The 24,518-nt window shown below is 40.4% G+C and overlaps 1 protein-coding gene across 2 annotated transcripts in view; it reads right to left on the bottom strand.

Moving 5' to 3' along the window:
* The window catches only part of opcml (opioid binding protein/cell adhesion molecule-like), a 989,977-nt gene that overhangs the window by 16,239 nt on the left and 949,220 nt on the right, over positions 1–24,518 (bottom strand). For both annotated transcript variants that reach the window (XM_059957284.1, XM_059957285.1), the window contains exon 6: positions 19,892–20,043. In XM_059957284.1, the coding sequence (XP_059813267.1) occupies positions 19,892–20,043 (152 nt within the window). The remainder of the gene's footprint in view (positions 1–19,891; positions 20,044–24,518) is intronic.

The raw sequence follows: 24,518 nt of genomic DNA, 5'->3' as shown, positions 1-24,518 counted from the left end.
TTTTCTTGCAAATGCTGCTTATCTGATGCACTGTACCTGTGATGCTCCTTTAGGTAACTTCCTCATTACACCAGTGCATACATGTATTTGCGCTTGTGAGAATAAACTCGACTTTGACTTTGGTTTTGAAGTAGATTTTCACTAAATTCTTCCATTATCATTTTCTATTTGTCTTTGTTTCAGAGACATGATGTTCCAGCTTTGAAGGGTGGGAAATAAATCTATGGTTTAATTTTAGTGCATGAGCCCATCTGTGTTCTGCATCTTGACAATGCACTATGCCATAAGTCTGGACGTTGTAGCCTGATAGGCTGAAGCCGAGAAGCCTAAAGCACTGACTAGGAGTTGGAGGATGGTCTGTGCGTGTGAGTGGGAGAGAATAAACGGGCTTGTTCTATTATTTGTTGTATTTGTGTTGTTCTGCCAGGCATTGTGGGTACGCGATGTTGGCACCGGAATGTGGCCTCAGTACATCCGTACTTGCGTTGGTTGTTAAAGCAAATGACGCATTTCATTGTATGCTTTGACGTACATATAATAATTAAATCTGGGTCTGAATAAGACCAGCTGATTAAATTTGTTTCCATTTTTAATCGGTCATTATTTAAGAGCAAAGAAATGAATGCAAAAGAAACAGGCATCTTTAAGAAGAAAATGAAGTGGTGCAAGCACTGCGAACACTTGCTCACAATGAACAGGCACAGAGGTTTTTGCTTTAAAAGGGTTTTGCTGTCAGCATGACATGTTCAAAAATCTTAAGGGAGATTTTCATAAGCATGAGAAAGAGTTTCTCAAGTACCTGTACTGCCTAGCCTTAACAATGAGACTTGTATGTTTAAAAAGATGGTGAATTTGTCATTGGCAAAATGGTATAGGGTTGGTTTCCACCTGAAGAAAAATGGCACTCATTCTGGGAAGGGAGGACATATCTGGTAGCTTAAAAATTGGGCTGTGACTGTACGTGTCTCCTGCAATAGGTGTATTTAAAAAAAAAACAGCTGCAGACCATAGGTCGGGTTGTTTTCAATTTGCCTTTTCCTGGAATGAGGAGGAAACTGTGGAGTGGGAGGTAAAGAGGGTGGAGGGTTGTTGAAGTGGTAGCTAGTAACAGTACATGAATTTAACGTGGGGCAAGAATAACATGTCACATCTTCCAGTCGAGACAGCATGATCCCAGGCCATGCTTCCACCCTGCTGCCACCTTGATAATACACCTCTTGTTCCTGAAAGACTACGTCTTACTAAGTATTGGCTTTGAGTTTATATGCTATAATGGGCAAATATGCAATTGAAGTGTCAGCAACTAACCTGTATTATCAAAATAAGGACAAACCCAATTTGAGTCTATTCAATTGAGGCAAAAGCAAAAAGAAATGCAGAAACTCAAGATGTGAGTTTAAAAAAAACAGAAAGTGTGGGAATGTAGTCAGCAGCTCAGGCAGCATCTATGGAGAAGGATGAACAGTCAATCTTACAGATCCAGGACTCCGTTTCTCTTTTGACAACTGCTGCCTGATATGGGAAGTGTTTGTGGCATTTTCTGCTTCCTTTAGCTGAGCTGCTGCAGCCATGCTATGCTGGGCTGATTATTTGAATCTCCAGTTCCAGATGTTTTACATATCCTCACTGCCATGCACAGCAAAATTTCAATTACAAAGTTATGTTTCCTTCAAACCAAGGTCAACAGAAGATGATGAGGTAGATTTTTTTTGATTGAGAGCAGCAATCTTTATGAAAAAGCCTTGGTGATTGTATTTTTCTTTTTAAGAATGAGAATGCTAGATGATCCCTGTATCATTTCATCACATTGCCCTTGGATCTAAATAACATATGTTGCAATGCAATTTGTGTATGGAAACAAATGAAAGGTTTGCAATGATTTTTTCATGAAGACATTACCCTTCAAAATTTCTGTGTCAGATGTACAATGAAATGCAATTCAGCATTACATTTACTGTACGTTGTAATCATTAATTCATGGTTTTGACTTGCATTGGTCTCTAAGAATCCCTTGACAAATTCTTTCAGTATGCTGGAAATAACAATTTTGATTAGGATTATTCCTCAGGGTGCCTCAGTAGTTCAAGCTTTCGGCAGTTAGCACTCCCACATAGAGAGTAGCTCACACGTATAACAGGCCAGTTTGACATTCAGACTCACTTACCTCAGCTGTGGAATCTAGGACATTGGATAAAAAGACAGTTAAAAGCAAAGTGTAAACTTGGGAGTGGGAATGAGAATAACTGAAGTCCTGGAGATCATTAAGAATCACTTTCTTTTTATTCATAATAAAAAAATTACAAGTATAAACCATGCAAAATATTTTCATTCTCATATTTGTAAACAATGCATCTAATGTTACATTACGTTGCGTAAACCAAAAGCATAATTGCCACTCACGTTGCCCACCACCCCCCAGAGAGGTACGCTGATACAATAATTGAGGAACCTCCTCACCCACCTTGGTCACTCCCCCTCCAGTAGAGGAAGAACCCAATACTGTGGTCCTTCCACTAGGAGTCCTTGTGGTTGGTAAACCAAGCTTTGGTGTGCCCCTCAGCACGTACTCCTACAGCCTGGAGTGTGCCAGTCGGCAGAGTTACTCCATGGACATCTCAAAGTGCTAGTAGTCCAACAAGTTTTGAGCAGACCAAAGGGCATAATTCACCAAAATGATGATCTTCCAGCAGCATTTGATATCTGTCTCTGTGTGTGACCTTAAGGTCAGCACTTAGATTCGAGAGTCCTCTGTCACATGACTTCTCAGGATGAACCGTGTCACTAGCCCTTGCACCCTTCTCCGCACCCGCTTCGCAAACCCACAGTCCACAAGGATTTAAGTGACTGTCTTGATTCCCCTACAGTCATCGTGGGGGCAGTGTGCCGTGGGAGTGATGTTCTGAGCATGCTGAAAGGATCTGACCCAGAGGCCCCCCCCTCAATGCCAGCCAAGCAAGAACTTAGTGCCTGCTGTTGAGATCTGGTGATGAGGCATTCTGCCAGATGGTCTCGACAGTCTGCACAGGGAGCCACTCCACTGAGTCCATCGAGTCCTTCTCTTACAGTGTCTGTAGAGCGAAACCGGTGATCAATCGTTGACGGACTGGCAGTCAAATTTGTTGGTCTGTTACAACAATTCCAATGAAGGACAGGTAGTGTAGCAAAGTTCAGATGAATGGACAGATGGAACCTCAGCACGTAGTGGTATGTGATGTCCATGTATTTAAGTGCCTGCTGCAGCTACACGTGAATGTGGTCATCAAGAAGAGGGCAACACTGTGTATGTTTTCGCCCTTGTTGACCAGGGACTTGTGCATCACCAGACAGAGAAACAGCAGTGTTCCAGCTCCTAGCTGGTGTGCTGCAAGGAGACACTCTGGCACCCTACATCTTTATAATCATCCTTGATTATGCTCTATGTCAAGCTACCAAAGATCATGACAAGCTTGTTTTTACCATAAAACCAGTATGAACCAAAAGGGTCAGACCAGTTACGCTCACAGATCTTGATTTTGCAGATGACATAGTCCTGCTCTCTGACCAGATGGAGGAAGCACATCAGCTACTAACAGAAGTGGAAACTGAGTGCAATAAAATTAGACTTCACCTAAACGCTAAAAAGACAGAGTACATGACGTTCAACAGCAACAAAGGTACTCTCAAGACCGTAAAGAATGATATCATTAAGAAAGTCTTAGACTTCAAGTACTTCGGGTCAAGAATGATGAGTTCGGAAAGAACATTAAGATACGGAAGGCGCTGGCATGAGGAAATCTGGAGGTCGAACCTGAACAGAGAGCTTAAGAAGAGGATCTTCATAGCAGTCAGAGAGTCCATTCTCATGCACAGATGTGAAATGTGGACACTCACCAAGACCATGAGAAAGTCTCTAGATGGTTGCTATACATGAATGCTCCAGATGGCTCTTGACGTGAGCTAGCAACAGCACATGATGGATGTCGAGCTCTACGACGACCTACCGATGCTCACTACTAAAATCGAGGCGAGAAGACTGCAACTAGCGGGGCACTGTCTACGCCACCCTGAGCTACCTGCCAGCCTAGTCATCATATGGGAGTCCAAGCATGGGAGGATGAACTCTGGGTGCCCTCCCAAGACTATGGTCATCACTTTCCCAGAAGATAGCGGCACGGCTAATGTAGATGAACTGAACACACTGATGAGGGAGATGGAGGAGTGGAGGGTCCGTCATCGTGCCCGACACCGGCCCCCTAGGCATGAGTCGACATAGTAGTAGTGTGCATCATGACCCACCTGACTCAATCTGTCTTGGATCCCCAGATGAACCAGAAGACAGCCTGAGTGATTGCCAAGCTAGAGGAGCAGGAGGCAGGCTGCACCTATGCCAGGTACACCAATTCAAAGAGGACTTCACACCCGATGACCAAGTCCTGCATTATTGGGAGGGAACATCCTCCCAACAGTCCCATTTTCTGTTTTACCCTTCCAATTGGCTTCAACCAATTCTTGTTTAAGACCTTGGTCCCTTTGAACCAGATCTCCAGCAATTTTAGGTCATAAGACTTGAACGGAACAGTTGTCAAAGAGCATGACCTTGTGCTTTGTGTGGTTAAATTTAGCCCCTGACAGCAACTCAAACTGCTCGCAGATGCTGATCAATCTGCAAACTGACTTCATGCCTGAACTGAAGACTGTTCCATCATCTGTGTACAGGAAGGTTTTCACTTGGCTTCCTCCACTGCTTGGTAGTGTCACCTATCATGGATGGCTTCAGCAAAGAGCTCTTCAGAGCACACAAATGAGACAGGGAACAGTGTGCAACCTGCCTGACTTCAGACTCAATGGGACTGCACTACGGACATCTGTGTAGAGATTCCTTCCCCTAAGCTTGTTTTGGAGGCAATGTTGAAGGCCTTTTCCTGGTCCTCGCTTGCCAGGCAGCCATCCACCCCTCCTGTCCTGCATGTAGACGATGATGTCCCTGAGCAGCACAAGGCTCTCAAAGATCTTCCAGCCTGGTACAGCACAGCTTTAATTTGAGTAAATCACCTGACCCAGAGCAGACTTGACCTTGTTGGCGATGGCCTTGGACAGAATCTTATAGTCCACATTCAACACCGAAATGGGTCTCCAACTCCTGATGTTATCCCTGTCCCTTTCTGCTCGTAGATGAGGATAATACTGCCTTTCCTCATAGAGACTGACATGCTGCCAGCCAAAAGCACAACATCAAGTACTGCAAGTCTACTCCATCAGCAAGTTGCTCAATAGCCATGGAGTTGGACCTGTTTTGTGTCAACATGCAACCAGCTACAGCCATCCAAGGAGGAAAGCATCAGAGGCGGTGTGTGGTCCAACAAACGGTGCAAATAATTGTCTTGGACGTGCTTCTTGTGATCGCAAGACCTTGTTGGACATCCGCAAAATGTAGAGTATTGCAAGTCTGGTTCACTGCTTTATTGGTGAGACTGACGGTGGGGAAGCTGCGTGGCCTTGGTTGTTTCGCAGAGCAGGCCCTTATGCCACGACGTCACCTGTTGCAGCGGCCCAGGTGAAGAGACGCCAAAGGCAGTGTGGGAGTGAGCAGAGGTGCCACTGGAGTCTGTGCAGAGCTGGAGGTTGGCGCCTCCTGTCAGTGCTGCCCTCCAGTGTTCACTCAGCAGAAGACAAGCTGGATTGCATTTATCTATGATGACTGCTTGTTCTTGCAGAAACATAGCTCCAGCACAACATCGCATGCTCCTTCCAATCTGCAGGCCATGTCACTCATGGGCTATATTATCTTCCGATTATGTCTTTATGCTATCATAATTATATGTACTACATATGCTGTGTGCGACTATTGGTATCGTGTCTCCAGAGGAATGCTGCATTGTTCGTCTGTATTCACATGTATGGTTGAAAAAAACTTAAACTCAGATTCATGGAACTGTGGGGGGTGCAGGGTGTCATCCTCTGTACAACTCTGATCTCCCAGAGCTGATGTATATTAGATGCTCTGCTGTTCCAAGATTCCTGGAACTGGGGGAGGCGGATCGACTCTGTACTGCCCCCTCCCCCCCGTCACCTAGGGCTAGAGGGTGGTCGGCAGAAATTATTCCTCATCAATATTTGCCTGTTGGCTCCCTTCTACTTTTTCCTCTCTAGTTTAGCAATTCTTCTGCCTAACTCACCAGCATCCCACTCATGCTTCATCCTCTGACGAGGAGAGGTTGCTAGTGTCTGTCTACTGCCCTGCTCATTTCAGTTACTCTCAGTAGCCCATTGTCTCTTAGATGGTGTTTTCTGGGACTTCATCCTTTTCACCCACCATGATTCTCCTTTGAAATGACTAAGATTGAATATTGATTCTTGGGCAGCCATTCTTGCTCTTGTGACAACCAAGTCTCTATCAAAACATACCATAACATCATAGTTCCATGGATTGACTCACAGTCCAACATCATCTCCTTTGTTCCTGATATGTGTCACATTCAAATAGACACATTTCAACCCATCCAAGTGACTGCAATTATGCCCTTTCCACTGCCTATCCTTCCTTATTGTCTCACTAACTGCTAAATCTATTTTTACACTAACTGTCCCATTCTCTGACCTATCTCTCTGGTTCCTATCCTCCATCAAACTAGTTTTAACACCTCCAACAGCTCTAGTAAACTTAATTGCAAGAATGTTGGTCGCCCTTGAGTTCAGGTGCAACCCATTCTTTTGTTCAGGTCATACATTTCCCAGAAGAAATCCCTATGATCCACAAATCTGAAACCCTGTCCCTACACCAATTCTTCAGGCATACATTCATCTGCCAAATCATCCTCACGGGCACATGGCACAGACAGCAATCTAGAGATTACTACCTTTGAGGACCTGCTTTTCAACTTTCTATTAAGCTCCCCATATTCTCTCCTCAGGACCTTATCCCTTTTCCTACATATATCATCGGTACCAATATGTAACAAAACTTCTGGCTGTTTATCCTCCCTCTTAGGAATGCTGTGGACCCAACCTGAAACGTCCCTCACCCCCGCTCCTGGGAGGCAAGATCCCACCCAGGAGTCTCTTTCATGTCTACAGAATCCCCTGTCTGTTCCCCTAACTATTGAATGCCCTGACAACTCTGCTCCCATTCCCTACTGAGTCACAGAGCCAGACTCAGTACCAGAGACCCAATCACTTCCCCCACCCAACAGTATACAAAGTGTTATACTTGTTATTAAGTGGAATGGTCATAGGGATACCCCCTTTCCCTCTCCTGAAGTTACCCAGCTACCTGCCTCCTGCAACTTAGGGGCAAGGGAGTAGCTCCTATCTATCAACCACTCTTTCTCCCAAATGAGCCGAAGGTCATCAAGCTCTGACTCCAATTCTGTAATATGGTCTATAAGGAGCTGTATCCAGGACCAGGTTCACTTTTTGCAGACGTAACAATCAAGGAGACATCTCCCATATCTTCCACATCTTGCATGAGGAGCACCCATTGATCTGGTAACCATTCTCACTAATCTAACTTGGCAGTAATAGACAAGGAAAGAAAAACTTCACATAAGAAAGACTTGCCTCTGTTCACCACACTATTCCTGTCCCATTCCAACAATGGCCACTCTGCTTTAAACTAAATTTTTTTTTTTGGCCTTTGCCAAGTACCCATTAACTCAAACAATCTCAATCTCCACACAAAGTTACAACAGGCCCTGTTCGCTTTTTAAATCTGGCATTTAAATTCCTCAAGCGACTGCCTCCGCAATCTCAAAGTCTGCAGAATGCTCCAACAGGCTCCGCTCACTTTTTAAATCTGGCTGGCACTAGTTGCAACTGGAAAACAAGCTGAGACCTGGAAGAGAGCAGACCGTTCATCCTCACAGTAAGGTGCCAAGGGAAGATGGGAACCTAAAACAATGACAAAACTTCTAAATTAAAATGAATGGTTCTCATTCGGACTCATTAAGCATCCTTTCACAAGCTAAACAATGCAAACATTATAAAGAGGCACTAATTGGTTGAGTGAATGGGAAAAATAAATTTTATGATTGGCAAATGTGAGGCTATCAGAACTGCTGTCCTAGACTTAACAAAGATGGAGCCAAGTGGTTCCAAAATGCTGTAAAGTTAAAAATTAATGGGAACTTGAGGAGAACATGGATCATGACTGCCTACAAACAATAACCAAACAGGTTGAAGGACTGCTACACATTATATCAGGAGTCTTGAAACGGAAACGCGAGAAGTTATACTTGGGCAACGTCATGCCTGGTGAGATCATACCTGGAAAACTGAGAGTGTGACACTTTTGGAAGGACCTATTGGCCTTGACAGAATTTCAATCAAGAAGTTGCAGTCAAAAAATATCTGGATTTCAGGGGCTAACTTACTGCGAAGACAAGGGTGTTTGCTGGCCTTAAACCCAGAGTTGGTGATGTTCCATTTAACAGCTCAGTGGGATTAAAATGGTGGGCTACTTTTGCCTGAATAATTCCTGACATTCTAAACAGAGGATTGAGGAGGCTGTGATACATTATGAGAAGCAGAAGCAGAATCTGTTTACCAGGATGCTTAAAAGCTGAATGTAAAACTTTAAGAGGATGACAAGGCTCTATGTCCTCATACTTAATGGGGTGTTTGGTCAGGGTATCTCTTCTATGTCTTCAACTGAGCCCTATTCCCAATTGCAGAGGAGAAGAGAGTTAATTCTAACATATACAGTTGATTTTGATTTAAATGAACAGATATCAGGAAGAAATTACAGTTAAACTCAAAACAATACTTTAGGGAAAAAAACAGCTTTCATTAAAGGTGATCTGTTTTGTTAGCTTGGGCATGTGTAAAATGGGATTAGTGTAGGTTTAATGTAATGGATGTTTGACTGTTGGCATGGACTCAGTGCTCTAAAGACCCTGTTTCTGTGCTGCGTGCCTCTGTGAGTCTAATTTACCATGTGTAAGTTGAAACAAGTGATCTTGGAAGAAAACAGATGTTAGATGGAAAGTTCTGTCCTCCTGGGGTGAAGAGCAATTAAAAACAACAACTTCTAGCTACTAGAAGTGTCAGTGAAACACTTACTGTGCACAGCATCTTTCTATGACCTTAACAACAGAGCTAGTTCTAAAGAGTGATAGACAGTTACTGTCTGACAATAACAGAGATTTAAGGACTTGTGACTATGTTGAATATCTCCAAGCCAAGAAACCTTGCCTGCATGTGTTGGAAATATGTCAATCTGATTATACTAAGCAATTCTGTGTACATATTCAGGAAAAAAAATGTATTTTAATTGATCAACAATATCGCTGTTGACAGCTAACAAAATTAATTCTCAGAACTGAGCTTTGTTTCCTCGATCACCACAGGCACTGGAGTAAGATTCTGTTTCTAATGCAGATGAAGTCCATAGTATACCTCATCAATTTTCCCACCTGCTCAGAACATGAGGCATATTTCACCATTCTCACTGCTACCTACAGTGTTAAGGATTAAACGTAAATCAGAAGCATCATGAACATTTGTATTTCAATCCTCATTTACCAGGTTTTGACTTTCTGCCATCACATGCTATATTTTTTTTTACACGGGAGTGCACACAGAAGCAATTTGAAATCTAAATAATCACAGCCTCTGGTTGATCTTTAAGTTTCCTGTGCAGAATTCAATGCAGCAGAGGGTCCGTTTATATTTCACTGTTTAAGCCAACAGCACCAAGCTGTGCCCTCATCTTAGCAGTACTCTCCACTCAGAATTCTTAACATTGAAACATAATGATTTGTGGGATTAATTTGGATCATCTATAATTTTATACTTAAATTATTTCTTAAAATGTTGGCTCCATGCCAGCGGCATGCATTTGCAGCGGGGTGAATTTCACGTACTGAGAAACCAAACTGAAACGCAGAACAAAAAGCTCCACTGCTGTATGACCCCCTGATCAATTACTCCAGAAAAATATCAGTTATTCTGTGATCTGAAAGCCCACTGTGCTAATTAGCACAGTGCAAATTAATTCCTGTGTGTGATAGCATTAAATCACTGATTTACTTTCCAACAAAACTCCCAATCCTTGCAACATCAAATTCCTTCCAATGGATTCTTCCTACTAATCTAATTTCCATGATTCAAAAGATTTCTATGTCAAACCATGTAAATGATTGCAGCATTTTATATCTGTCAATGATCAAGTCAAAATTAGACATCCACTTGGTATTCCATCTTTTGACAATCAGAATATCAAAACTGAACACCATGTGTGTTGTTCAAGTTCTTCTTGGCTGTATCTCATACCTTGCCTTTGGCTATTCAAACTCTCCTTGGCATTACCCAATCACTGAGCTTCTCTTTGCTTTCACCACCCCTCTTACTCCATAAGTTAAAACTTGTTTGAATTCTAACTTTTCTCATGTCTGATAGTTCATTCTGAACTCTCTCCCTCCGTAGATGTTGCCTGACCCATTGAGTAATTCACTGATTTTCTATATTTTGTTATCGTTGAACATTAATAGGAAAAAAATATTAAAATCAACACAATTAGGGCAATGTAAAACTTCAAGTTTCATATCTATGCAAATATTTAAAGAAAAATATCATGAAAATATAAAGAGCTGATAATGTAGCAGAGCAGTGGATCGCAATGAAAGGCAGGAGATGTCTGCAGATGCTGAAATCTGGAGCAACAGCTTGCTTGAGGAACTCAAAGGGTTGAGCAGCAAAGATAAGAGGAAAGGAACTATCACTGCGTTAGACCAAAATGATCCCAATCTTTGATCTTGAGGCAGTGTTCCATCCCAAAACAGTGCCTAGAAATATTGTAATTTGTTCAGAATGATTAAAATTGACCTGAAATTAAGGACATAATAAGGGTAAAATAATTACTGACTGTAAGTGGCTTTAATCTCAAGATTACTTCTCTATTTTTGATTGTCCATAATTCCCAAACCAAAAAAATTACCCTACATAAAACCATTGATACACGGACATCCAGCCATGATTGCCTAATCCAGTCTGGGACCTACTACCCTTCGTTGACACTTGGGAATAGGATCCAGATCAGTTCACTTACATGGGATTTGCTTTCAACAAAGCAGGACGAAATACTAGCAATGTAACATTTTAATGTAAAATATTCTCGATTGCCCCACTTTCTTTATTATTTTCAATCTTTATTTCATTAAGTTGTTATCTTTGTGGGGTATTGGTCTAATTCTACTGCCATTTCTACCCTAAGGCACAATTATTTATGTATGAGACTCAACAGGTAGCTAATGTTGCTCCATTATTCAAGAAGGAAAGCAGGGATAATCGGAATTCAAATCCGAATCAGAATCTGTTTTAATACCACTGGCGTATTTGTTGTTTTGCTGCAGCAGTACATTGCAATACATAATAGTAAAAGATATAAGTTACAATACGTATATATATAAAAAAGCATGTAAATTAAATAAGTAGTGCAAAAAAAGAGGAAAAACACTGAGGTCGTGTTTATGGATTTATTGTCCATTCAGAAATCTGATGGCAGAGGGAAAGGAGCTGTTCTTGAAACACTGAGTGTGTGTCTTCAGTTCCTGTACCTCCTCTCTAATGGCAGCAATGAGAAGAGAGCATATCCTGCAGTGTTAGGGAAGTTATTGGACAGAATTCTTAGGGATAGGACTTATGCGCATTTGGAAAACCATGGCCGAATTAGGGACAGCCAGCATAGCGTGGATTTGTGTGTGGCAAGTTGTATCTTACTCACTTAATTGAGCCTTTTGCTGAGGTGATGAGGGTGATTGATGAAGACAGAGCTGGGGATGTTGTTTACATGGGAAGTTCAAATGCAAGGAGACAGTACACTGTTAAGGATGAGATCCTTAACAGTGATGATGAGCAGGAGGATCTTGGGGTCCAAGTTTATAGCTAACCGTAAGTGGCTACACATGTTGACAGAGTGGTTAAGAAGACATTTGGCATGCTTGGCTTTATTAGTTGAGACATTAAGTTCAAATGTCAGGAAGTTATCTTGCAGCCTTATAAAACTCGAGATAGGCCATATCTTGAGAATTGTGTTCAGTTTTGGTCACTCTATTATAGGAAAGGTGTCGAGGCTTTGGAGAGGGTGCAGAAGAAATATACCAGGATGCTGCCTGGATTAGAGGGGATGTGCTATAAAAAGAGGTTGCACAAATTTGGGTTGTTTTCCACTTGGGCTATGCTCTCACCTGTCCTCTTCGCTTCGCCTGTCCATCAGCTCCCTCTGGTTCCCCTCCTCCTTCCCTTTCTTCTATTGTCCTCTCCTATTAGATTCCTTCTTCTTTAGCACTTCACCTCTTCCACCTAGCCCCTTCCAGCTTCTTGCTTCATCCTCCCCTCCACTCATCCACCTTCCCCCTCACCTGGTCACACCTATCACCTGCTAGCTTGTACCATTCCCTTGTCCTCCTATTCTGGTTTCTGCATCCTTCCTTTCCAGTCCTGATAAAGGGTCTTTCCCTGAAACGTGACTGTTTATTCCCCTCCACAGATGCTGCCTGACTTCCTCTATCATCTGGTGTGCTGCTGCTATTTGTTCTCCATCTCCGACGGGAAACTCTGCTGTCTGTGAGAGATGGCGGACATTTAGTTCTTGTTATGAGAAGGACCCCATCAACCTGCGGGGAAGTACACAATGTGGTCAGGTGATTCGGGGCAGTGGCACAGGTGGTAGAGCTGAGGGGTCACAGCTCCAGGGACCTGAGTTCAATTCGGACTTCAGGCCTGCTTTTGTGGCGTTTGTAAGCTGTCCCTGTGATGAAGGAAGTTCCCTGGGTGCTCGGGTTTCCTCTTACATTCCAAAAGACATGCTAGTGGTTTGTAAGTTATCCAGTCAATGTAAATTGGTCTGAGAGATGTAGAATTGGTTACAGGGGAAATCAGTGGGTGAATGAGATTGATCTATAAACTAACATAGACTAACATAGCTATAAGATAACATAGACTCAATGGACTGAAATAGCTTCCTTCTACATCATAAGAAAATAATGGAATATGAACATTTTGGAGAGTGAGCTAGTATCTGAAAATGCCAAGATGATGGGGAAATGAACTGACTAATCCCTATTTTCAAGTTTGATTTGTTCAACATAAAGAAGCGTAGGTTTCCAGAAAGATAGACTGCAGCTTCTGACACATTTGAGAATGTCAGATCTTCTCCAGAACATTGCACAGAGTAATTATCACTTGTCACTTGGCTGTTGCTGTATGAGCAAAACGCATATGTGTCCTACTTAAACCTCACAGGTCTTTGTGCTCCGTGCGATAAAACATGGAGCTTCTACTGTTGAGCTTCAATTAATTTGATGCACAATTTGCATGCAGGAAAAGTGATGGATCTATATATACTCAGGCAAGTTATTTCTATGAAAATACAGAAATGTAGGAGCTCACAATTATCTTGGCCTCTACTAGTCAGTAGTTAAAACCCTTCACAGCTTATGTCAATAAATAGGGAGAACATAAGTGGGGAAATATCCAGGACATATTTGAAGTTAACTGCAATTATGCATAATCTACATATCAATTGGACTGGCCAAACTGGAAAAGGTATTATGGAAGAAGAATTTATGGAGGGATTGCTTCTTAGAGCAGTATGTTATGCAACCTATCTGGAAATAGATTATTTCAGGTTTGGTGATGTGTATTGAGGAGATTAGTAAGAGATCTCTGGGTTAAGGTTCCCTTGGCAGTGATGACCACAATATGATAGCATTTCAGATAAAGTTTGAGAGTGAACAATATATAATTAAAACCACTGTTTTCAACTTAAATAAGAGCAATTATAGTGATCAGGAGATAGCATTGACTGAGGTGAACTGGGTAAGCTACAAGACAGGTCAGCAGATGAACAGTGGTCAATAACACTGAGCAGAAATACATCCCAATTTAAAAGAGGGATTCTACCAAAAGATACAAGCTGTAGTTAACAAAGGAGGCAAGGATACCATTAAATCGAAAACTCACAAAGGTTGGGAAAATTTCAGATCCAACAGCGAAGGACTAAAAAACTTATAAGAAAGGTGAAAATTGCTATTGAGAGAAAAATTACAGGTAATATCAAAACAAATATTAAGTTTCTATGAATAAATAAACTGTAAGAAGCAAACTAAGGTAAGTGCAGAACCTTCAGAAAATGTGGCTACAGTGTTAGAGAAATACTCCATAGATCCTACTGTGTGCAAAAGGGCCAGCCAGTATGGATGTGGTGGGACAAAAGGCCTATTTCTGTGCTTTGCAGCTCCATGACTCTAAGGCAAGGGGCACTGTGGCCTTTATAGCAAAGGATTTGGAGTTTAAACTCAGAGCGGTTTAATTACAATTATAGATCATACATGGAATACTGTTCATATATTTGGTCCCCATGCCTAAAAAAAAATCTTGTGATTAGAGGTCTTCCTATAAAGAGGGGCTGGTTAGTTTAGGTCTGTCTTCCTTGGAGCTTAGGAGAATGAGGGTGACCTTATTCAAACCTTTAAGCCCACTTATATGTGGAACTGATAAGTAAGGCTTTAGGCCTACTCTGGGCTGATCCAGGGTTCGGATCTGAGGACTCAGTTTTGGGTCAGAATGCTGTTGTTCACTTCAATTGTTTGCATGATTTGCATTGTTTTTTCTTTCTTTTGCACATCGAGTGTTGGTCTTTTTGTTTTTATTTTTTTTATTAATTTGGGTTTCTTGCTTTGTGGCTTCCTTTGAGTAAGCAGATTTCAAGACTGTATAATTTATACATTCTTTGATAACAAATGTCTTTAAGTTCCTTATGGGGCTTGACAGGATCAATGCTGAGATGATGAGAAATTTCTTCACCCACCAGATAATGAATCTTTGGAAATATCCACCCGAAGAGCTGGAGGTTTGGCCACCAAATCTATTAAAGACAGTGGTTAATTTTCTTTTGGATATCAATTGAATTAAAGGATATGAGAATAATAGAGGAAAACGGCACAGGAAAAGACCAACCATTGGGATCTTACTGAAGAGTAGGCAGACACAAAGAGTCAATGACTCTCACTTCTAGTTCTTACTTCCTTATGCTCTCAAAATGCTGCCAAACAACAAATTTCAGAGCGTATGACAGTGACGATAAACCAGATTCCAATTTTGATTCTGACCTGTGGCAATAAACTGGAAATTGAACAATTTTGGAATTATGTGGCTTACAGAGGTTCTTGCCTTGCCCTGCTGCCAGGTTCTGAGGTCAGGCAGGAAAAATGAGACAATAAGAAGTTGGCAGGAAAAAGTAGTGAAAAGCCTGAATAACTTATAACCAAGACCACAACAGTGAGATTGTGATCTGGAATAAACCCTATTAAAAATATAGAACTGTGCACAATAGATCATGGTATTATCCAAACTAACATTGTGTACAGTGCAAAAAAAAACTTATTCATAAACTACTGAGATTAAGTGAACATTATCACAACATACTGCTACTAATAATGTGGAGAACTGTGCAGGTCAAGAACATCATAAGCTCTTAGAGAAGACAAATAATCGGTACATGCATTTAGTACAATGAGTGGAGTAGAAAGGTCTGAAATAATGTGCCAGCACAAGCAGACTATGGAACAAAATAAGTCAGTTGATTTCTTGGCAAGTATCTCAAAGTATGATACAAGGAGAGAGTATTCACCCTCTGTAATCAGTTAATTACGTTTAAGTTGAAAGAATAGCTTTACATAACATAATAAAAGTACGTAAAAATAATGTACATTGCTTTTAGTAGATATATTAGTAGATATTACATAGATTTCTCCTCGGAAATTTCTACAGATGTACTGTGGAGAACATCCTAATTGGCTGCATCCCTGTCTGGCATGGGCGGGTGGTGGGGGGCAACCACACACGATCGAAAAAAGCTGCAGAAAATTGTGAACTCAGTCAGCTCCATCAAGGGCACTAGCCTACGTAGTATCCAGGACACCTTCAAGGAGCGATGCCTCATAAAAGGCGGCATCCATCATTAAGGACCCTATCACCTAGGTCACGCCCTCTTCTCATTGCTACCATCAGGGAGGGTACAGGAGCCTGAAGACATACACTCAGTGATCCAGGAATAGCTTCTTCTCTGCCATCAGATTTCTAAATGGACATTGAACCCATGAACACTACCTCACTACTTTTTTTGCAACACACACAAAATGCTGGTGGAACACAGCAGATCAGGCAGCATCTATTGGGAGAAGCGCTGTCAACGTCTCGGCCTGAAACTTCGACAGTCCTGACGAAGGGTCTCGGCCCGAAACGTCGACAGCGCTTCTCCCTCTAGATGCTGCCTGGCCTGCTGCGTTCCACCAGCATTTTGTGTGTGTTGCTTGAATTTCCAGCATCTGCAGATTTCCTCATGTTTGACTTTTTTTGCGCTACACTTTAAACTATTATATATGTATATATACTTACTGTAATTGACAGTTTTTTATTATTATGTATTGCAATATACTGCTGTCACATCATAACAAATTTCATGATGTATGCCAGTGGTATTAAACCAGATTCTGATTTCAATGTGATATTAACAGTTATTGTTACACTGACAGATTTAAGAACATTGGGCCATTTTCAGTGAGGTTAAAAGGTAATCTGATGGAAGCTGTCAAGTTTATAAAGGATTATTTTAAAGTGAGATAGATAGTTTTTTATTGATGAATGCAAATGTAAAGCAAAAGAATAAGCTGAACAGGATTGCAGAATAAAATAAAATGAGAGGTTAGCAAAAAATTTGGAAACAGAGGAGTCGAAGATTGCCTGCCAAGTTTCATTGTTGAAGCAGAATCCAGGGGTAATTTACAAGAGAATGAGGTTGTGTGGTTCAGAGGCATAAAGTCACAAGTGCAAAAGCAATGGTCTGTTTCCGTGAGTCCATTACCAATGAAGACACTGCAATCGATTTGCAAGCCTAGAACTATTATTACTGTCAAAAATCCTTGTATCCTTTATTTTGAAACAGTTCATGGAAATAACATGAGTCTCACGTAACATCAATAAAATTCATTTTCTCACCTGGTTCTAATTTGGTTTAAAAATGCTGTGTATATAATAGGACCAATTAAAAATTGGTGTATGGCTTGGTGAGAGAGTCCGTGTGTCAACAGATAACTATGGGACATTACTAGTTAAGCTACATGGGGAAGCAGCGATAAGAAAGCTTTTTCACCCCCAAGTTCCAGATATTGCAGAACATGTATTTTGAGTGATAAAAATTGTGAGGTGAACTGATAGGTATGTAGGAACGAATAGTGATCATAGATAATGATGATAGCAATGGGAGGGAAGTTTTGAATAATAATATGTCACTATGGAATGTGGTATCTAGCCATTAAAATGGAAAACAACATTCCAAAAAAACTGCATTTTCATTTTCATTTGGTGTCATAAACCAACAAGTTGCTATTAGGCAAACAGTACACTATGCTCAATAATAAATTACAGAGATATATTATTGTTACATTTGTTTTAAGGATTCTCTGTTGACTGGGATTGCTAGGTATTGTGACTCTTCATCAGAAGAATCATCACAATCTGGGACTACCTGATCACAATTATTTCAAGACTTTGGGAATAACTAACCACATGGAATCCTCGACATGAAGGCAAACTAAACCACAAAGACTTTTAGACACAATGACTATCTGATCACAGATGGAATCTCCTACTTATCAATGAGTGCAGAGAGGGGCTATTATATAATTTTCAAGAAATAGCAAACACATAGCATTGGAAAAGTTATTAAATAAAAGAATACTGCAGGGGTATAGCAGCTTGGGTTTCTGTTGTATTGGAGTTGGGTTGTCCATTTATTTATGTAATGATTCTTATTAATTAAAATACTATCTTTTATCACTAAAACAGTGAACCAAAAAACGCTTAGTTTGTTCCTTCAATAAAATTATCCATTGTTTGGACTTGCTGGACAAAGGACGACCAAAATCCCTGGAATCAAAATGGAATAGGGCACCTTTATGGGCCGTGTGTTGGATAGTTCTTGCCAGCAGACTTGCTGTGCAGTAGATTAATGCTTATAAAATAGCACATAAAGTCAATCCAGCCATCTGTTGTTGATAAACACAGGCTTAATAAGCAATAAGAACTTTATAGCCAACCATGTGCTCAACATTGAAATTGTTCATTTAAGCAATAAGATTAAAAGAAAGTTTATAAATTAAAACAGATACAATATTGGTATATTTACATGTTGGTTCTGGAGTATAGTGTCACAGAATATGCTTGATATTGATATGTGCTATTGGGGGTAAATCAAGAAAAAGGGTCATAAAATAAATTTGGACTATTCTTATTGCTGTATATGTGGACAAGCTACAGCCACACCCATGATTATTTATCAAGTGTCATCTGCCCAGTAGTTAGCAAACATAATGAATGAGGGATAAAAATGAGGCTGCTGTACAAGTATCTAACTTCAGTAGAGGTCAGTACAGACAACAAAGTATTACGTGAGAAGAAAGAAATGAATATGTATCAAAGAGGAAATTGCCTTGGGTGCTAATTTGAAAAATTGGATTTTGAAGGCTTAGCCACATAGTCTCAGTTTATGTGAAATTGTAATTGAAGAGTATGCACTTCTGGGTTTTGATTGTACAGAATCATGTCTCAAAGAATATAGTCATTTCAGCCTTTAACGGACAATTTATTTGAGATACAGAGTTTTAAATTAAAATAAGGTAATTATTTTTCAATTTCTTCAGCTGGGTCAAGATATTTATTGTTCTGTTTAGAGTTAATGAATAGTTCATGTTTGATGGATCAAATTAACATTCCCATTTCAAACCACTTTTGTCCATAGAGACGTGTTTTCAAGAGGCTAATTTTCTAGTTTGGGGAAGGAGAGGATAAAACATTAAAAATATTCCTAATAATCTCTTCATTGGATGCTCAGATGAATCATAATCTAAAGACACTAAAGTTTTTTTTGGCAGTCAAGCTGGCCAGTATATGATTAATGTTCCCAATTTGAAATAATGAAAATTGCTTTGACTATTTTCCAGATCTAAGGACCTAGTTGGAAAATGCCTGTGTGAAATTGATTAAAAAGATCACAACACTGGAAAATAAAACAAGTAGTGAATCAATTATACAGAACAGCAAGAGAATTATATACAAACCCAATATTGTATAATATTTCACTCCAAGTCCCCCCCAAAAATACAGTCGCAGCAGCTGGCATGGCTTCCATTAATATTAAACTTCCCAAAGAAAAAAAACAGATGATGGTGAAGGAATAATACTGATGGATGTATTAACTTGTTATTTCAGGAATGTTTTTCCATTTAATTAAGGTTATATTTATGTACTTATTCACGCAAAACAATAGCCAAAATAAGACATACAAAGCTTACTTAGTAAGCACATGAGAAGAATAAAAATGACTGTAATGGTTTCAATTCAGAAAACTAATTTTTCTATAATGTAAAATGTACAGTGGTGTATTTCTATTCATTTTATTTCAATCATTGCTTCTTTACCTCTACATGCACAGTTAAGGAGCTTCAAAGTGCAAACTTCATTTGTAATGTATTCTAGACAAAATGGAATCAATAATTTATCAAGCTATCCAACCAAAAACTTAAATCAAGTTGTTAATTCTAACAAAAATCTAGGGCATATAAAATGTTCCAATAAGATGACAACACTCTTTAGATGAAAAGATATTGCAAATTCTGGCATGACACTGGGAGTGGAATAAGGTAGATTACTGGTCTCTCAGTTCCTTCTGCATAATAGGGGGAAGAAGGAATGTAGAACTGGAGATAATCTGCAATTGGGACAAATTATTAATTTTTGTAACCATCTCCAAATAATTATTAACAACTCCACTGTGGTATAACCCTTTGTCCTTTGAAAAAAATAGCTCAAGGTCAAACAACTTAAGTTATTATCAATTCAGGCTTGAGCTACGTACCAAAGAGAAGAATGCTTGTATTTGAAGCGCCAAGTTTGTTCATTGCAACACAGGTGTAGTTTCCATAGTCCTCTTCCGAAACATTAAAGAAAGTAAGCACAGATATATTTCCATTTTTCTTAATTTCTATACCATTGAGTCCATTTAAAAGCCTGAGAAGAACAAAAAGAACTTTTAGTTTGACCTCTGTAATATATCTCATTATTTTTCTGCAATCTTTCCAATAAATATTTAAAATCTCACCACAAATTTAACTAAGTGACTCCTGAATTGGAACACAAGATTCAAACTGTACCATCCATAGTTTTCATTTGCTACTGAAAAGGTATTATATAATTTCTTATCCAACCATAACTTAAGCAATTTAATTTCAATTGTCAGTGCGTCGGGGTCTCTTCCAACTGAAAAAGTACCGCTTCCTGTTTTAAAAGTTTCAGAGGTTCAGTTTCAGCACCTGAATGCAAACACTAGTGGAGTAATTCATGTGACATGATGTATTGTCCATTGTTTAGCACTCTCAGACTTTGAAAGAACTATGATGCATGAGTAAATTTCCTTGGCTCCAGGAATTTGTGCATCTATTTTCATGGAGTTATTTCTCGACAGAATTTGTCTCTTCAGGTGAAAAGCCAATTACCAAGGAGGACCAGTCAGTAACAGGATCTCTCCATCTCTGGGAATTTATGCACAGGTGATAGACTGAGTCAGTTGGACAGACAGTTCAGCTTAAAACAAAGAAAAGTCAAAACTAGAATCACACTGAAGATTACAAATTGCAGACTTTAAAATAGAATGTCATCTCATTCCACAGTAAATTTCCAAAACCATGGCTGAACTGACTAATACTTGGGAACATTTCTGTATTCAACAGTAACTCCCAGTTCTTGAGGATTGTTTTGCAATTCACCCCTCCCCTTACACACACACACACACACACACACACCCTAGAGGCCAAGAGGCACTTACTTATCTTTATCTAATGGCTTTCTGCAGAGACACACGTCACTCCTCAAATGTGGCAAGGAATACAGTTACATTCCTCTAGTGTCAACATTTCAAAATCATTTCTGATTTGAACAAATGCTTTTGCTTACATTTCTTAATACATACTAGTATATTTCATCAGACCAAATCTAGCTATTGGCATTGAAAATTCTTATCATTCAAACTGGATAGAGCAAGGTGTATTAACCAGACTGAACAGCCTGCATAATCATAGATGAACAATTCTTTTCCTTGTACTTTCTCAGTCCTCTTGAGAAATCTTGGAATAGTTAAAACAATAGAAATCTGTCTTTGCTGGCAGCATGTACTACAATATTTGATTGAGTGTTTGATGGCTCTGGGCTTGTACTTGCTGGACTTTAGAAGAATGAGGGGGGAATCTCATTGAAACCTATCGAATATTGAAAGGGCTAGATAGAGAGAATGTAGAGAGGATACTTCCTATAGTGGGGGAGTCTAGGACCAGAGCGGACATCCCTTTAAAATAGAGATGAGGAGGAATTTATTTAGTCAGAGGGTAGTGAAACTGTGGAATTCATTGCCACAAACAGCTGTGGAAGCTAAGACACTGGATATATTTAAAGCAGAGATTGATAGGTTCTTGGTTAGTGAGGGTGTCAAAGATTATGGGGTGAAGGTAGGAGAATGGGACTGAGAGGGATAATAAATCAGCCATGATGGAATGGTGAAGCAAACTTGATAGACCCAATAGGCTAATTCTGCTCCTTTGTCTTATAGTCTAATATGCTATTTGACAGGATGAAGTAAGTGCATTGCAGTCATTAGTTTTCTGTCAGGCATTAACCTAGCAGGTTTAGCAATTCTACAAGTTTCTTGGCAGGTGAAAGTCCACAACTGCATGACATGTTTTTGTCAAGCAGAGATAAAAGGTCATTTGTGATTTCTATTCAAAAAGTCTTGCTGTTTTCCTGAAATCCATTTACTGTAATTATGTTATTTTATAAATCTGAACAAAAGTCTGAAATAGGAATCTTGAATTTATTTGTGAAATCTGCAACTTGAAAAAAAGTCTGTTTTATTTTAAGGCTTTGTTAAAAATTCATCCAGAAATGTGTGTGGTTACTTTCCATATCTGATAACACTTTTCATAATACCACGTAACCAACGGTCTTCTGAGACAAGTTGAATTTCAGACAACAGTACACATGTCACGCTGGCCCAATCTGTTTAAAATTTACAAAATGGTTCAGTGGTGAATTGAAGGCTGACCGGTGAGTTGCTTGTGGCTGGAACTAACTACAGCGAAAATCAATAAATTCAACAGAAAAGAGAAGGGTGGGAATATTAAAGAGTTTTAATGAAGCAGCAACTGTGTTGATAGAGATTTCTAACACCAGGAAGTGAATTTGTGTCATAAAAACAGAAATGCTGTAAAGACTCAACAGGTCAGGCAGCATCTGTGCAAAGAAAAACAGAGTTAATGTCAGACAAAGGAAATGGCAGAGGAGGATGCAGTTACAATGCTTAAAAGACAGTGGAATAGGTACATGGATAGGAAAGGTCAAGAGGGACCTAGGCCAAATACAGGCAAATGGGATTGGTGCAAATAGGAAGCTTGTTCAGCATAGACAAGTTGGACTGAATGACTGGGTTCCATGCTGAATAACTCTATGGATCTCTGAAATGTGCATCCACGGCAGAGAACTGTTACCAAACTTCACCAAATCAGGTTTTATAAGAAACCGTGGCAGTTATTAATCCAGCTTTAGGGGCAGCAAAGATGCATTATCAATCCATCAGAAGCATTTTGAACCATTAAATAAACACCACAGAACTACTTGAGATTTGAATCCGATTTCATTTTTTGTATGAAGGTAGTTTCAGGGCAGATGTTGAGTTAAGGTGATGTCTGGACTCAATGGGCATTTCAGAGGTACAGTCTCAGGGCAAGAGGTTGACAGTTTCAAACTGAGGTGAAGAGGAATACCTTAGCTCAGTGGGCTGTGAATCGCTCCAATTATCTGCTTTGGAGATTTGTATTCAGTGCTTACATCAGGGGTTTAAGACTTAAGGGCTTATGGGAATTTAGCAAGAAAATGTTAAAGGTGAAAGATCAGAGCAACAATGATCCTATAGAATAGAGTTGCTATGTCATATATTTCTAATGCTATTTCCTATCATCTGTTGCAAGTTTAAACCATTCTACAAGCCCTATACTCAAATAATATCATTTCAACAACCAAAGCAACAGGTAAATGGTAAACACATTTCTCCTGCATTTGTTTAGGTTTGTTCAACTACATTCAGTACATAACAGGAACGGAATTAAAGTACTTTCCATCAGTATATGGTTCATTTGTTGGTATGCATGCAATGCAAAAATACATTTGAATGCATCAACAATTTTGCGCGCCACAGATCCCAAGGAGACATTGAATTGCATTGAGGGAGAGAGAGTTTGAAAGAAGCTAGCAGGGGCGGTTGGCACATTTTGCGCACCACAGTTCCTAAGGGCACACTGGATTGCATAGAGGGAGAGAGAATTCAAAAGAAGCGAGCTCAGGCAGTCAGCACATTTTGCGCGCCACAGTTCCCAAGGACACATTGGATCGTGTGGAGGGAGAGAGAGTTTAAAAGAAGTGAGCGGAGGCAGTTGGCACATTTTGCGCGCCACAGATGCCAAGGAGACATTGGATTGCGCAGAGGGAGAGAGAGTTTTTAAAAAGCGAGCAGAGACAGCAGGCACATTTTGCGCGCCACAATTCCTGAGTAGTCATTGGATTGCATAGGGAGGAGCTCAAAAGAAGCGAGCGGGGCAGTCGGCACATTATTGCGCGCCACAATTCTCGAGGAGACACTGGATTGCACAGTGGGAGAGAGAACTTAAAAGAAGCAAGCTTGGACAGTCGGCACATTTTTGCGCGCCACAGTTCCTGAGGAGACATTGGATTGCGGTGAGGGAGACAGAGTTTAAAAGAAGCAAGTGGGGGCAGTTGGCACATTTTGCGCACTACAGTTCCCGAGGAGATACTGGATTGCGCATAGTTAAGTACTTGACAAGGTCCAATAAAAAGAAGTTAGGTTTAAGCAGAGCGGCCATTGTGGGAGTGGTCCAGTGTCAGAGTGGGGAGTTGAGGCTTCGGCAAGGAGAGGAGCAGGCTGCAGGTAGAATTTCTTTCATTATCTATTCTTCCTTTCTTTCTTATTGCCCATTTAGAGCAGTGAGGATGCCAGGAAGGATCGTGGAATGCTCCTCTTGCGGGATGTGGGAAGGCAGGGAGACTTCCAGTATCCCTGACGTCTACACCTGCAAGAAGTGCATCCAGCTGCAGCTTCTAACGGACTGTGTTAAGGAGTTGGAGTTGGAACTGGATGAACTCTGGGTCATTCAGCAGGCTGAGGGGTTGATAGACAGGACATACAGGGAAGTAGTTAAAACCAAGGTGCAAAACACAGGAAACTGGATGACTGTCGGGATGGGGGAAAGGGAATAGGCTGCCAATGCAGAGTACCCCTGTGGCAGTTCTCCTCAACAACAGGCATACTGCTTTGGATACTGTTGGGGGGAATGACCTAGCAGAGGAAGGCCACAGTGTTCAGGTCTCTGGCACTGAGTCTGGCTCTGTGGCCCAGAAGGAAAGGCAGGAGAAGAGGGGAGATG

The sequence above is a fragment of the Hypanus sabinus genome, chromosome X2, assembly GCF_030144855.1.
Source record: "Hypanus sabinus isolate sHypSab1 chromosome X2, sHypSab1.hap1, whole genome shotgun sequence".
Lineage (NCBI taxonomy): Eukaryota > Metazoa > Chordata > Chondrichthyes > Myliobatiformes > Dasyatidae > Hypanus > Hypanus sabinus.
This window is presented reverse-complemented; position numbering and strand designations above follow the sequence as displayed.